A 16706-nucleotide genomic window follows, 5' to 3' on the forward strand; every position below is an offset into this window, starting at 1 on the left:
ATGGGGATTCAACCCAGGGGTGCTTTACCACTGAGCCACATCCCTTGCCCTTTTATTTATTTAGCGGAAGGGACTGAACTCAGGGCTTAACCACTAAGCCACATCCCCAGGACTTTATATATTTTTATTTTGAGACAGGGTCTAACTAGGTTACTTACAGCCTCCCTAAGTTGCCTCAGGCTGGCTTCAAACCTGTGATTCTCTGGCCTCAGCCTTTTGAGACACTGGGATTACAGGCATGTACCATCAGCCCTTTTAATTTTTAATTTTGAGACAGGGTCTGCTAAATTGTGGAGGCTGGCCTTGAACTTGTGATCCTCTTGATATTATATGCCACAGTGCCCAGCTGGGTTTTTTAAACACCTAAAAAGAACTGTAAAAACTATTTTTAATGGCTCACACAAAAAAGGCCATGAGCTGGATTTGAATTTGACCCTTGAGAGCTGTAGCTTGCTGACCACCTTGCTGTCTCTGGATGTTTATGTGGGAGAAATAAACTTGTATGCTGGAGCCAGGAAAGGTTTCTCCAAGGAAAGTAACATTTAAAGACATCTAGATGAAGAGGGTGACTGACATAATTGTAAGGTGGAAAATAGGCACAGGGACAGAGGAAAAAGACAGGTCCTAAGAGGGAAATGAGTTCAAAATGTAGGCCAATGATCAATTTATTGACGCCTAGTTTCAAATGCACCATTCTTTGTTCTGTTTTACTACTCCCTGACCAATAAATAGTTCCCCTTTGTCAGGTGGTACAATGGAAGGCTTTGACAATTAAGGGCACTGGAGAGAACAATAAAAAAGGAGCTTATTCTAGGTTTTTTTTTTTTTTTTCCTTCTTCTCCATCCTGTTCAAGAGAGTACAGCTGCCAGCAGTGTGCAGGAGATCCAGTGGCACCCACCCTTTGGTGTCAATGGTACCTCATCTAGTGGCTTCCTGTTTATCAGTCTTGGACTGCTGCACCTCAGTGAATGTTACCATCCAGTGGGTCATAGCCAGTGTTGTGTTGGTAAATATTTAACCAGCTGCACACCAAAAAATTCTTCATTGTTGCATTTACTGATTTCCATGGTGTGAATATTCCCATTGCAGCTAATTTCAGTACAGATTTGGGCAGAGATGTGCAAAATTGTCTCTTGCAAGTCTGTACAGACTGGTTCTAGCATATCTCTGGAATAGCAACACCCTGTCCTGTGAGGTCTGAATTTCAGTCTTGTGAGGGTAGAAGGGGAGTTTCTAAGTTTGCAGCCCTTGGTCATAGAGGTAACTGTTCCTCATTCCACTATCTCTATATCCTTTAGTAAATGATACCCTTTTACTAGTTAATTCTTTATATTAAACGTTCCCTGTTCAAATTACTAGTGCAGATTGTGTCTCCTTCTTGGATGTCTGCAGGTGTGACCCTGTCCAAGGAAGCAGAACAGTGTGCCGAGGACCAAAGATCCAGTCACAAAAAATACCAATAACTATCACTGCCTGAGCAGCTACTCTGTGTTAGAATTAGACCTCTATTGAAAGCATAACTATCCCTATTTTATTTGTGGGCAGCTAAGAGTCTTGTACAAGGTCTGCCAGAAAGAAACAGCAGCACAATTTGGCTATTACTTGTAGCCAAAGGCATCCTATGGATATATTCATTTTAATCAAAGGACATGAAGTAATAAAATCTTCAGCTGACACTACCTCAACAGTTTTTCCTAAATCAAGAAAGACACAGGAAAAACCTTAAGATGTTTATAACTTTTATGAGATCTAGTCTTAAGTAGCTTAGACAAAAGTACAAGTCTGTCTGGAGACTTTCTCATCTTCAATACACTGGGAAGGCTCTTTGCTAGCATGAACTCTCTGATGTCTAATAAGCTCTGAACTCCATCTGTAAGCTTTCCCACATCCTTTACATATAAAAGGTTTCTCTCCACTGTGAATTCTCAGGTGCTGACTGAGATATGAGCTTTGACTGAAGGCCTTCCCACACTCATTGCACTCATAGGGCTTCTCTCCTGAATGAATCCTCTGATGTTGAACAAGATGAGCACCCCACCTGAAGGCCTTCCCACATTCATTACATTCGTAGGGTTTCTCTCCAGTATGAATTCTCTGATGCTGAATAAGGTTTGAGCTCTGATTGAAAGTTTTCCCACAGTCACTACACTTATAGGGTTTCTCTCCAGAATGAATTCTCTGGTGTATTACAAGATGTGAGTTATAAATGAAGGCTTTCCCACATTCACTACACTCATGGTCTTTCCTCCCTGTGGGAGTTTTCTTATTTGTGACAACCATCTGTGTAAAAGTTTTCCCTTGAGCAGGGGACCTCCTCCGTCTCTTTGCTTTGGAATTTCTCTGCTGCTGTCCTAAGGTGCCCTCAACTTCAGAGGTAGCTTCAAATGGAGAGGTGAGTTTTTCTGAGATCACTTGTGATTCCACTTTGGTAATGGGCAGCTGTGGCAGTGATCCTTTGTTGTTGGGTTCTGGGCCATCTTCTGCAACAATTGATGGAAAATGTAAATATACCTGTTCTGGATGTATGGAGAAATGACACTTAGATTAGAATTTGTATTTCTGGAAAGAAAATAAAACCTTAAAAATATTCACTATACCTATGACAAACACTGGAAGGATATTCATTTAGATATTTATTACCCATGGTTATTCTCTTGGTGGTGGGATTGTGCATAGGAGAGGGTTTCTTTTTTGTTTTCTCCCCTGCTCACTTCCCGCCTATCTGTCCCTTCAGATAATTTTTCATTTTTCCACAATGAAACACTAAAAAAGTCTCATTTGAAAAATAAAGTAAGTTTCACCGGGCATGATGGCGCACACCTATAATCTCAGAAGTTCAGGAGGCTGAGGCAGGAGGATCACAAGTTCAAAGTCAGCTTCAGCAACTCAGCGAGGCCCTAAGCAACTTAGTAAGACCCTGTCTCAAAAGAAAAAATAAAAAATGCTGGGGATGTGGCTTAGTGTTTGGGTGCCCTTGGGTTCAATTCCTGGTACAAAAAAAGAAAAAAAAGTATTTTTAGAATTCATCTCAAAAATAAGAAAAAAAGTATTTTTAAGGAATTGGGGAGTGGTCAACTGATGTTGGGAAGGAAGGGAAAAACAAAGAAGAATCATTAGGGTCAGGAGAAAGGAATGTTCATAAAAGCAGAAAGACAGCCCTTCTCAGTTCTGTAAACTTGACCTCTTCCCATTCATTCTCCTGTCCTATAATTCTTCAGTCACTAAGGAGGATCCTCACACAGCTTCACAGATGTCCTTGCAGAGAGAACTCATCAGCTCCCTGGCTTCTATAGCTTAGTGCTCTCTGCCTTTCCCTTTGATCTGCTCCTTAAAAAAGGAAGAAGAGAGTGCTTGGCTCTTTTGTTTTTAAATGTTTGTATTAGTTGTTTTATTTGTCTGTAACATTCCCTATAGTCTAAGAAATACAAAAAGCAACTGCTTTAAGATAACTAAAGATCATTTGATTAAAAAACAAGCAAACATTTTTTCCAGATTAAATGCAATGGTTAATTTGAAATATGCTTACTATTAAAAAAGGCACATGATAGCTAGATTTTTTAAAGTTAAGTATCAAGACGATACTTTTAGTAAATTAAACAGAAGACAAGAAAGAGTCTGGAAAAAAAAGACAAAGAGGAAAGGAGAATTGGGAGATAAAACATACTTTTGGAACAGACTCTAAGATTAATTTTCATTTCATGTTTTCCCCCTGTTGTTGTAATAAAAATTCAATTTTTCAGATGCCTCTTTGGTAGTGGGGTTGTGGCACAGAACCAAATATTGAATAAAAAGCTCCATGATTAGCAATGATACATTCACATGTTGTTACAGAGGTCAGAAAGGACAGTTCACAGTCCTGAGGCTCTAAGCCTCTAAGCTCTAAGTCTCTGTTTACAGTTTACCTTGGAGAGAGGGGAGGATGTTTGTGGGGATGTATATAGGCCTGAAAGAAAGTTTTTGCAATTAATCTGAAGGAATAAGGTAGGTGCAGACAAGAAAGTTTCAAATAAGGCTTTTAGAAGATAGAGTGTATGTGGCACATAAGGGTAATGACAGGCTGTGCACACACAGGCGTGCTTTATGGTTTAAAAAATGTGCTGTGGGAGACACAGGGAAGCCAAAAGGATCTTAAGGCTAGCTTCTAGCTCACAGCAGAGCTATTATGAACTAGGTGTCAAGAGCAGTGGACAAGGCAGGCAGTGAGTAAAATATTTTGTGGTCCTGTGTTAGGGCTCCTTAAAGCTGAGAAATACTAGCCAGCTTTATAGCCAGATACAATATAAATTTGATTTAATTCACAGAGTTATGAGGTAGGTCATGTTTTTATTTATTTATTTTTGTGTGGTGCTGGGGATGGAACTCAAAGCTTCTCACATGCTAGGCAAGTACTCTACTATAGAGCTATACCCCCACTCTAAGGTAGCTTATTGTTATTCCTAATTTTATAGGTGATGAGACAAGCTGTCTCTGACCTAAGAGGCAAGTACTGTGAGGCCATGATGATCACAGCAAAAATTTGAGGACCTACTATGTGTCCTTTATATGTCATTTCCTCTCTTTCCCTCCCCACAGAATCCTTCTCCTCACCAGTCTGTGGTAAAGGCTGGGTCTCCTGAGATTCACACTTGAGCTGGGTCTCCTTAGGTTGGAGCTGGATGCTTGGTGCCTCCTGGGCTGGTCCCAGAGGTGCCTTCTTCTTCCAAGGTTCTTCCTGTGCAGGTCCATGTGCAGGGCCTGGAACCTGGAGGTGATCAGGCACCACTTGGTTTATGTGGGACCAAAGCTTCCAAGGAGACTTTAGAGAGCCTCCTCAGAGTCAGCACAGGGAAAGGAAGAGAAACTAGAGTCTCTTTCTCATTCACAGCTTGAGGGAAGAAAAAACAGAGATAGAAACACATACTAACTGCTCTACCTTGGCAACTCCCCCTATTGCTGCCCCTCCGTCCAGCCTGAGGTCATTGATCTGGTTCCCACAACAGATCAAATCCCCCTTCCCACCTGAGGTCCTGGTTCAAGTCCTTTCTCTAAATCTTCCAGCACAGTCACAGCCTCCTCTCCACTCTTTGGGTGATGTCCCCGCACCCAGGACTGGAGTTCCTCAGGCAGGATGGTCAGGAATTGTTCTAGCACAAGTAAATCCAGGATCTGCTCCTTGGTGTGTCTCTCTGGCCTTAGCCATTCACAACACAATACCCGTAATTGGCTCAGGGCCTCTCGCGGACCAGGGGTCTCCTGGTAGCAGAGCTGCCTAAAGCGCTGACGGAAGATCTCTTGGCTGCTAGAGTGGTTCCCAGGTAGTCTGGTCTCATATTCCCAAGACTGTTCCTCTTCTTTTGGTTCCAAAATCATAATCTTCTCTTGTTCCTGTGTACCCTGAAGGGCCAGAGTTTTAACTGCTGTTAGTGATACAGCCATACTAGCCTGGACTAGCTCTGCAGAAAGCCCACACCAGCTGGAATCTTTCAGGGGTACCCTGCAACATAAGAAATAATTCAGTTTTTTCATCCATTAAACACATACTCAACATCTACAAGGAGCCAAGTTCTGTACAATTCCCTTTCTTTCCTCTTTCTCCTTCAATCCTCCCCAGTATCCTGCTTTACTAAGTCACTGTCTGAGAAAGTTGCAATCTGGTAGAGACAGACATGTAAAATATTTTTCTACCTCTAGATAAACGCCGTAACAGGCAGGAAAAAAAAAAAAAAAAAAAAAAAAAAACTGTTCTGGGGGCCCACAGGAAGAAATGATTACTGGCAAGAAACAAGTCTGAAGCAAAACCCACATTTTCAGATTCAAAGCCCAGAGCTAAGCAGTTCTCAGTGCATGGGTGTAGGAGAGCGGAACCCCTCCTAAGATGGCAACTCCACCCTTTCTCAGATTTCTGAGGCAGTACTACAGCAAAAGAAAAATGTAAAGTCCTTCTAAGGGGTTAGATCACATTTAAATGTCCAGGATTTCTGCAGGATTGTTATGGGACTTTTAGAAGGAACACAGTTAGAGGTACAATGTCAAGCGTCAGGAGTATCTAATAGGGCAAATGAGGCAACCAGTGGCCACTAAAGCAGCACACAGAGGTAATGCTGGCCAAAGACAAAGGCGCTCAAATGCACAGCCAGTGTTCCTCAGCGTTGCCAGCGCCCAGCTGAACTCTGTGCCTGGTGTTGGCAGGTGCATACCCGAAAGACCTGGGGAGAAGCTGTGGTCCACGCCAGTTACAACAAACTATCCCCACCCTTCAGTTCTCCCCCTGGGATTTCCAGAAAAGAGGGACCCGGACATCACCCCCCCAGGACCCTCCCCAACACGTGACGCAACGCAGCCAGCACAGAGAGGGTAGGTGGGGAACCAGACCACTCTGCGCAAAATCCCACGAAGCTGCCTGCGAGGCCTGCTCGCCATAGGACTACCGCTGCCTGCGGTGACCTACAAAAGCAGCCGAACCACGGAGAAGGACCTCCAAGTGGCAGCCGCCAGCACTCACCCCACAGGGCCAGGTGTCCATCAGGCACTGCCCTGGACCACGCAGTTCCAGCCCCAGCCCCAGCCCCAGGTTTGCGCCTGCGCGTTTCGTGGCAAGGCCTCCATCTCCCAGAAGCCTCGGCGCCGCCAGCGGCCGCTGGCAAACCCCGGCGTGAATCAGCTCGGGCTCGAGAGGAGCAGGCAACAAACACACTTGCCACCGGTCCGCCTGGACTTCAGGCTGCCGGGCCCAGCAAACACCTCTGCGAGTTGCAGTCCCGGGGGAGGTGAAGGGGAGTTGTGGGTGGGAGCCAGGCGACCAAGTTTGGCGGACCTCGATTCTCTGTGAATTGTAGTTTAAGGGGCAGTGTAGGCTGAGAGAAATGTCAGGGAAATTCTACCCTTGTGGATAGCCTGTTGCAACACTTATTTCTCTGTGTTCTGTTTTCCAGTTACCTCTTTCCAGACCTTTTCAGTCACAACCGAGGAAGGAGATCCTTTCAAGAAGAAAATGTTTGACAACCAACCGACTCAAGTTCTTTGGGATATAAAGCAATTCCTGGGACATGGGGTGGGGGTGTGAGGGAGGAAAAAGAAAAATTCAAAGGTTTCGTTTGATAGCGGAAAGCTATCCTGTTTTGTATTGATAATAGAGTTTAATCTGATTATAAGTTTTAGGAAGGTTAGGTGATCATTGTGAGAAGGAAAAAGTACAGAATATGAAATTAACTAGGGAAAAAAGAGTGCACCAGAATATGCGTAAGCCAGAAAAAAAATTGGAAAAGCTACTTAGATCAAAAGAGAAACTCAAAAGCAAAATTACAAACGATCTAGAAGGCAATGTGAAGAACATTTCATGCTGAAATCTGTGGTACCTAGCAATAGCCACATTTGAAAATGACTTCATTATCGCCTTTAAAAAGGAACAAAGATATAAAGTAATTTAAAATTCGTCTTAACAAACTTTTAAAGCATATTAAAATGAGGCAAATGAAAGAGTGAATTAATACAAACTATAACCAATGAAATAGAAAAATTAAAAATAGTAGGAGAGCCGGGCATGGTGGTGCAGGCCTGTAATTCCAGCTGCTCAGGAGGCTGAGGTAGCAGAAACCAAAGTTCAGAGCCAGCCTAAGCAATTTAGGGAGATCCTGTCTTAAAATAATAAAAAGGGCAGGGGTTATGGCTCTGGTTAAGCACTCCTGAGTTCAATCTCTGAAATCTGCCCTCCTCCCCACAACCCCACCAAAAAGTAGGAGTAAATTCAAATGCTTATTTTTTTCTTTTGAAAGAGCATTAAAATAGATAAACGTGCTTGGAGCCTAACTGAGGAGAAGCAAAATTGCAAAAAAGTAATGTTTAGAGGGGAAAGAAAACAAGAAAGAAAATGATAGTACTATCCTCTTATGAATAGACTTTTCAATAAAAAAACTAGACACATAAATTTGGACATTTTTTTTTTTCCTTGCTGTACTGGGGATTGAACTCAGGGGTGCTCTACCAGTGAGCTACATCTCCAACTCTTTTTTGTTGTTTTGAGACGGGGTCTTGCTAAATTGCTCTACCTGGCTACATATGGACATTCATTCCAGCATTTTTGGAGCAAGAATGTATATTTAAATCTGAATCTGGGTTGGGGCTGAGGTGATATAAAAATGTAGTTTCCTGTTGGCATGGTGATGCTTGCCTGTAATCTGAGAGACTTGGGAGGCTGAGGCAGGAGAATCACAAGTTTGAGGCCAGTCTTAGCTAATTAAGCATTAAACAACTTAGTGAGACCGTGTCTCAAAATAAAAAATAAAAGAACTGGGGATGTAACTCAGTGGTAAAGCATCCCTGGGCTCAGTCCCCAGAACCCCTCAATCCTATGTATTGAAAATATATCCTGTTTTCAAGAAACTAAATGTCCTGGCAGCTGGGAATGTGAAGAAAACAAGAGTACATAACAGATTTATAGTAGGGTAATGTCTTCCTCTAAGCTGGGAATTGGAGAAATGAGGAATTTTGGCTTATTCATTGAAACAAATTATACTTCAGTGTTTGGAATTTTCTTAAAATGAGCACTATAGGGCTGGGGTTGTGGCTCAGTGGTAGAGTGCTTGCCTAGCGTGTATGACACTAGGTTTGATTCTCAGCACCATATAAACAAATAAAGATATCATGTCTATCTACAACTAAAAATATAAAATAAAATGAACTCTATAATAATACCAAAGTGTTAAGGCATTTCCCTTTAAAAAACTGAGTGTGTACCTAACTACACACCAGTTAGACATATTACCTGGATTTAAAGAAAAAGTTATCAGTTTAAGTAATAGGGAATCCAGATGCTACAGATTAATAGGGCCTGAGATAGTGAGCTGGGCCTTAAATAAGAGCACAATGCAGTAACTGTTTAGGGAAAGTAATTAGACCAGATCTTGATCTGGAGAGTTTTATGAAATGAGAGGCAAGTTAGTATGGGACAGATGAGAGAAGGCTTAAATGCCAAATTAAGGCCTTTTAATTTAGGTAATAGGCAACCATTTACCTTTTTTTCAGTGTGAGTTTAATGTTTGTGTGTGAGAGATGATAAAGCAGTGTTAGGTGTAATATAATATAAAGCTGCTCCCCCGCCTTTATGCTGTAATCATTTCCCCGCCTCCCAACTTGTCAGTCTGTGAACATCCTAGCTAGCTATTGGTTCATCTGTCAGCTTGCAAGTATCCTTCTCGGTTATTGGTCTTGTTAGCCCGCAGAATTTGACTGCTTAAGGATAGCTTCCCCGCCATTTTCTCTCTCTTCTTCTCCTCACATTCATGCTTTCTCTCTTCTACTCACTTCCTTTCTCTCTCCTCCTCACTTTTCACACTCTCTTGTGCAAGCTCTCTCTCTTTTCCTCTCATTTTCTCTCTTACCCTGCAGGGAGATACTCTGTTTGCTTAATAAACCCTCTTATGTGAGTTCCTGTGTCTGGAGTGGTTTCTGGGTTCTTACATTAGGAAAATCAAATAGCACATGGCTTAGAAAGATGAATAGTTTCAAGGCTACTGTAATACCAGGACTCAAAGAGACCTTGCTGTACTTTCACTCAGGAGTTAGATGTACTGCCATATATAACCTAGATATTCTCTATGGGTGTCGTCTTTTTTGATCACACATTCACAAAAATAGTCAATGGATACCTTTGAGAGGTAATCTGGAGAAACCATTTTGAAGCCAGAATTAAGGACAGGTAGTTAGTGTAGAAATAGAAAATCGGGTCAATTCAAGGAAATGAAGCCATGAAGCCATCTGCCTTTGGAAGTTGGAGACTGCCCCTGGAAGAATGGAATATCAAAGATCTCCGGAGCCCATTGATTACCAAATTTACCTGCCTTTATCAAGGACTGCAAACAAGGAGCTGCTAATTAATGCCCCCTGGCCCTTACCCGCCTGAATCACCTTGGCCCTCCCCCTGCCCTTGGCTTCTCACTTATGCAAAACCAGGCCTAGTCACGTAGGCAGGAAGGAGAGAGAGATAAGGGGGGAGAGAACTGGAGAACAAAAGAGACTTTAACCTATAAAAGATGCAGGGTGTGCTCACTTCTTGGGACTTTAGAACATCAGCCATGGCCCCCTTCTCCCTGCCGGGAGAAGTCTGTATTATTCCCTTTAAATAAACCTGCTTAATATGCTTGCCTTGGCGTGCTTCTCTAGTGCTTAATCTTCAACATTAGAAGAAGCAGAACTCGTCACCGGTAAACAGCGGTATCAGATTTGGAGGTTCCACCGAGATTTACGCCAAGGTAAGTAAGCTTCTCTCTCCATGCACCCCACATCTGTTTGAGGTACATCTTTCTTTCTGTATCTTTATTTTTGGAGGGCAAAATGGGCACCCGTCGGCTACTTAAATGCAGTTAGTGCAGCCGCCATCCTTAAGACTCGGGTGAGAGGTTTCCCGGCCCAGGCAAGTTTCCAATCCCCTGCTCTGCAGGCATGTTGGGGCTCTGCTGAAGCCGTTTCCTACTTTTCTGTCCAGGCCCGGAGCGCAATTGCCGCAAGTACACAGTGTCCCTAGTCCTGATCTGCCCAGGATGCGTGGAGGTGGAGGAAGGGTTGGAGCAACTGCGGGGTTCTCGGCCCGGGCTACTCTCGGGTGGACTCCAAAGGTTCCTTCTCCAGACTCCCCCTCCCGACAGCCCTGAAGGGTATCCAGACTGATCAGTAGACAATGGCACTGAGGGAAAGCGCCAATCACCCTTGCCTCCGTATGGGCCGCACAGTGCACAACACTCCCGCAAATCCACTCCCTCCTGGATGCTCCCCTTCCCTTGCCGGTCAGACATTAGGAATTCAAGCTGTAGGATTAAGGCCTGGGATGATTAGTATGAAAATGCCCAGGTTCCCTTTGTTCACATAGTTAGCCTTCACTAGTCTATCTAGAGTCTCCCCATTACTGTTCCCATGCTTAAATGTGCTCACTGTGTTCTCTTTAAGCTGCAAGAGGGAGGCATTTAAAAACCCCTCCCGTGAGACCCTCCAAGCAAAGGGTGTTATACGCCTAACAACCAATAGATGTCCCCTCACCCTCCGGAGATTCCTTTAGTTTACAGGGCAAGAAGATAGGCAAAAGGCACATTTTTTACTTTTGTCATCGTTTTTCATAATTAGGAGTTTATAGTGGCAGGGAGGAAAGCAGTAATGCCCTTAAGTCTGAATCCTCCAAGGGTCTCTAGCACAGGGCAAACTAGAGCCCCAGCACTTTGCCGAAGGAGGCCAGAAATACTTTGGCAAAGCCAGGTAGTGAGAGACGGGTTTTCTGGACCGGATTGAAGCTCAAACTTAGGGAGACGTCCCTGCACATAGTCGCCGGCGCGGGCGACTGAGGTCTATTTTTCTTTTCTTCCACTTAGATGGGAGCTTCACTCTCAACAGTATTGCCAGGTTCACCACTAGCCTGCATACTGCTAAATTGCAAATGATCAAGAAAAGTGCCTTTCATATGTTACCATGCTTGACAGCAATAATCTCTACCATGAGAGGAGAAAGTCTTGAGGAATCGCCCACTAAGGGAGGAAAATTGAGGGAACCCTCCCAACTTAAGATAGGCAAAAATAAATTTAAGGAGGCTTTTGGAGGATCCTAATAAATATTGAGATGTTTCAAAACTTATGCCAGGTATTTGACCTCACCTGGAAAATTATGCTATTAACCATCTAGAGCACAGGCACTTCCCAGAAACCATCCAATAATGAGTAGGATGCCTAAAAAAACTATTATGCAGCCTTCACGAAAATCCTGCTATTTTCATGGAGAGACTTAGGAAAGCAATAAGAAAGCACACCACTCTGAATCCTGAATCCATAAAGGGCCACCTACTTTTAAAGTATAAATTTATCATTTAGTCAGCCCCAAATATTTAGAGGAAATTTCAAAATTGGCACGTGGCCCTGATCAATCCTCAGATGATCTTCTCCAGCTTGCATCTTCTGTTTTTAATAGACATCAAAAGAAAAAAGGGAACATATAGGCAAGAAAAAGGACTTATTAAAGATCATTCAAACTGATAGAAACTTTTAATGCCTTGCAATAGCCCATGCAATTTGCCCATTTAGGAGTTAAAAAGCAAACTGCCTAGTCCAAGACCTTAGAATAATGAAGCAGTAATTTCCCCCACCCTGTATTTCTTAATTCATACACTTTTATCTTGGATTCCAACTGCTGCTTGGTTTACTGTTAGATTTAAAAGATGGTTTTTCCTGTTTATGCTAGACTCTGAATAGCAATTTGTTTGCCTTTGAGTAACCAGATACTGTATCTCAACTAACCTAGACAGTATTGCCTCAGGATTTAGATGGCCCTCACCTGTTCCGGACAAACCTTAGCTAAGGACTTAACAAAATTCAGAGATAAAACATTCTGTGATTGTTCTCCAGTAAGTAAAGTACATACTTTATGTGCCTCCACCCAGGAGGAATATCAAAAGGCCATTGCAGAACTCCTAAACTTCTTAGCTAATAGGAATTATAAGATCTCAAAAAAATAAAGCTTAATTATGTCATCAACAGGTTCAATACTACAGAAAATAACCACTATAGGACAATATTCTGCCCCAGGAAGGGGCCTTACTTCAAGCTCCTGTCCTCAGCTTACCTATGAAGCAAGATTTAACCTGTTTGTCACAAAAGGGGAAAATAAATCCTGGATAGGCAGCCATAGGCAACTCAATAACCAATGGCATATCTCAGTGAGGAACTTAGCAAAGTAGCTTCATTCTCAAAAGAAATGGAAAATAAGGTCTCATAATTTTCTTTGACATCCAACCTGTACTGATGAGATGGCTAAAGTGCCTTAGGCACAAGGTTTCTATTCAAATCTGTTAGGTCCTTCCAGATCTCAGTCAAGGCTTACATTGAAATGTAAATAAAAGAAGCCCAAAGACTCAGTAGGAGACCGGTCTCAAACCCAAAGAAAAAAAAGGTAAAAAGAGCCTTACCTAAACTCCAGCAAAAGTAAATTTTATGGTGCTTTACTGAAGTAATTAACGGCCGTATCATTTTTCCAGGACTCTTGTTTTTTTTTAATTTTATATTTTTTTGAGCTCATGATTTTTTTGATCAGTTCTATTTTTTATTCAACTAGAGTTTTTGAACATCTGTTACATTGCAATGGAGATTCACCTATAAAGTTACAAGGCCTTTGATTTTGTGTTATTTGTATGTCGTGCTGTCTGGTGTCATGTTTTGTCTACCAAAACTGAGCGCTCCTAAAATTAAAATTTAAAAATGGATCCAAATACTTTTAATTCACGTGATTTAAAGGTTCAATTCAAATTGGGTAAACTAATGAAAGTAAAATGTCTTTGAAAATAACTCGCAAGTCTCTAGGTGGTCAATCTAATAAAATATTGATGTTAATAAAATGTCTAATATCAATTGTTTCTAGGACTTTTCTTCAACAGGAAAGAGATAGCAAATACTGTTCAGGACACTTGCCTGCTTTCTTGGTTTTTACAGAATAAGTGAATTAGAGTTAACATGTATGGGATTACTCAAATGTGTTTGTAGAGACATCTGATTAATTTTCAAAGTTAAAATGCTAATTGTTAAATAACATCAAGTACTCTTAACTCTTTAAATTCCATGGGGTATCATACTTAAACATTATTGGTGTTTTTATAGGTTGGTAAATAAAAGGGTTTAAACTTGCTTTGTGTCATCACTAAACTAAAAACAAGGTTACTAAGAGTTATGTCCTAACAAGTGCAATTCTATGTACAAAGGGTCCCAAAAGTTTCAACTGTGTTTCAATTAGAGTACTATAAACAACAAAATATTTAATCTTATTAAAATAGAGCAATTTATCTAAATTCAGAAATTTCATAAGAGTTGTTTCAGAATATGAGCAAAAAAGGGTCAACAGATAGGAAAGAGAAAATAAAAGGTTCTGGGTATGGAAATATATTTAGTAAAAGGGAAAAGGAAATGTTTCTGTGTGATGAAATACATGAGGGTCTAAGTAAGTGCTAAGAAAGTCTGTGTACGTAAAGGGCAAGTTTCAACAAGTTTGCGTGTAACTAAGTTGGTTGTATGTATGTGAAACAGCTAAAGCTATTTAAGGTTTTTCCTAAAGTGAAATACTAATGTTCTGATATAAACCAAAGTTTAATCTATATGGTAAAATGACATGGTTAAATGGCAAGGATTTCTTAGAAACACTAATTTACTCTTAACTTTGTGTCTATTAAGTTTTTTTCTTTAGAACAATTAGTCTTAAAAATTGGGGTTTATACAATTATGGTTAAACAACTGTTAGAGTATTATACTGTGTTACAGAGTCTACATTTTTCTTTAAAAACTAAATTTGATAAGAAAAAGTGTCAAGGTAATTGTGAAGTGGTCACTAGTTGTATATTAAATGTGTTCATATTTTTCAGGTATACAAGTTTTAAAGCAGGGAATTTATCCAGCTGCTATTCTCCAGATTAAACTTGTCTGTAATGGTAATTTTAAACTTATAAAGAGTAAATTTTATTGGGGATTTATTTCTATCATTTAATGTTCTATTATAGGACCTGTTATCAATAGGGTATATGTAAAATTTGTTACTTTTTACACTGAGATAAAGAATTTCAAATGTAAATGTATTTCTAAACATTAGAGCCTGACTTGTTTAAAGGTTAATTTTGTGAAACATGAAAATATTTTGCCACTTTGACACACAAAAGGAAAGTTAAAAGCTCTCTCAGCCTTTCTTTGATTCATGTTTTAGATACAATGTTAAATTGTGTTAATTATAAAGTTTATATAGACTCAGGAAACAGTATATGTAAACTACTTAATGATATTTAAGGAAGAAGCAAAGATCAACATCAGAATAAGAACACTTAAGATCTGTAAAGAGCCACGCCTTACCTGAGATAAGGCTCTGCCTCCCACCTTACTGCATGTTAGAGTGACTCCAAAATAAGTCAGACTTCAGCTTATTTAAAGTTATATGATCTCAAATAGGGAATATAATGTGGTTCTCAGTCAAAATTCAAGATAGCTATTATACAAGCTGAATATATTTTTACTCTTGCTAATTTCATTTTGTAAAATTGTTACCTGTTAATGTTTTGCAGAAGTAGGTGCTTCAAGAACACGCAACCTAGGTAACTTGTGATAATAAGCCATCACCTAACAGATAGTGGTAACTTCCAGAACTAATGCAGACTCCAGTTAGATAAAAGGGTAAATAACTGTAAAGTTATGGACATTAAAGTTAAAGCCCAGTACTCTTACTTTATGACTGGTGAGACTGGCTTGCTGGATGATTAAGATCAAACTTAGAGATTGGAATTAAATACAGAAGGCAAGATAGACCAGTATTTGGATCTTTTGCTCTCAGTCAGCCTGAACCCAGGGAGCAAGAGGACTTCCCTAAGGAGCGCTGCAACTCTGGGTCACACAACCTCCTGATCAAGGAGATTGTTGAGACTAGAGGATGAAAAATCACTCAGTGCATCTGCTGCAGAGGAGGGTCATGGAAAAAGGGAGACATCCCTTAATGCTTCCAAAGGAAGTCACCTCATCAAGGAGACCCTACCTAACCAATGGCACTGGAGGAGCTAAGAAGCTGCTCTTAAGTTCTCTACAAGTGGCCCCTGTGGGAACTCACCTGACTCTTTAACAAGACAGGAACCAGGTCAATTTGACCAGTTTGATCTTAGACACCCAGCAAAGCAGTTAAAACCAAAATATAATCATTCTTGGGCATTTAAAAGAAATAATAGTTAAATGTAACTTAAGATGTACACTTGTATTAGCCCACTAGAATAAAAACTGGAAGCTACAAATGAAAGAAAGATTCTTCAGCAAATGTGCCTGATAACTATCAAGAGAAACTGCCAGAGTCAGAAGTTTTTAGTCAGTTTAAGGCCTGCAGACCTTCCTAAGCTACACAGGTAGACTTAACCTATGTTTGCTCATATGATTAGCTATCCCTAAGTAACAGAAGTATAGAGCTCTCTACTAAACACAGGTTATACCAATAAAGGGATATTTTACAAAAATCAGATAACATTAAGTATAGCTTAACTATGTTTTTTTTTGGGACATCTATGACATTAAGAGTTAAATGTTGTGTTTACATTCCTGATAACCTGGACAATGTTAAAGTTCCCAAATAAAGGCCTTGTCCTTTCCAGCCTTTGCTAGGCCTAGTTATGGGAACAATTTCTCAATTCTTCCACCCGCCTGGTGAAAGATTGACTTCTGTCATTTTCATGATACTCAGTGGCATGCTCCAGATGCTGCAACATTTACTTTGTACTAATCTCATTTCAGTACTCATGTCTTTTTGTTCTTCTATCATAGAAGCACCCACCCCCAGATGACTTTACAACCTGCTCTTCCCCAACCAGACTTCTACCTTGGACCCCTCGATTGACCCGATTTTTAAAAAAGGAACTCCAAACTGCTTTACCCCTCGCTGCCCCCTTTCAGCTTCGAAGCAGCCAGAACGACCGACGCCCCCTTTTCCTTAAAGCAGTTAGGAGTTCCTATAGCTAAAGGGGGGAATGAAGCCAGAATTAAGGACAGGTAGTTAGTGTAGAAATAGAAAATCGGGTCAATTCAAGGAAATGAAGCCATGAAGCCATCTGCCTTTGGAAGTTGGAGACTGCCCCTGGAAGAATGGAATATCAAAGATCTCCGGAGCCCATTGATTACCAAATTTACCTGCCTTTATCAAGGACTGCAAACAAGGAGCTGCTAATTAATGCCCCCTGGCCCTTACCCGCCTG

The 16706-nt window shown here is 41.0% G+C and overlaps 1 protein-coding gene across 3 annotated transcripts; it reads right to left on the reverse strand.

The window, feature by feature from the left end:
* Positions 1-282: 282 nt before the first annotated feature.
* Znf232 (zinc finger protein 232) lies at positions 283-6583 on the reverse strand. Of its 3 annotated transcripts, none has more exons than XM_047546110.1 (4): positions 6483-6583; positions 5000-5474; positions 4589-4742; positions 283-2481 (listed from the first exon to the last, which is right to left on the reverse strand). In XM_047546110.1, the coding sequence occupies exons 2-4, from the start codon at positions 5414-5416 to the stop codon at positions 1766-1768; spliced, it is 1287 nt and encodes a 428-aa protein (XP_047402066.1). In that variant the 5' UTR covers positions 5417-5474; positions 6483-6583; the 3' UTR covers positions 283-1765. The 3 variants fall into 3 exon arrangements, with proteins under 3 accessions (XP_047402066.1, XP_047402064.1, XP_047402065.1); XM_047546108.1 differs by having other exon boundaries at positions 283-2517; XM_047546109.1 differs by having other exon boundaries at positions 283-2517; positions 5000-5374; positions 6483-6532.
* Positions 6584-16706: the final 10123 nt, after the last annotated feature.

This window comes from Sciurus carolinensis, chromosome 3 (assembly GCF_902686445.1).
Source record: "Sciurus carolinensis chromosome 3, mSciCar1.2, whole genome shotgun sequence".
NCBI classification, from domain to species: Eukaryota; Metazoa; Chordata; class Mammalia; order Rodentia; family Sciuridae; genus Sciurus; species Sciurus carolinensis.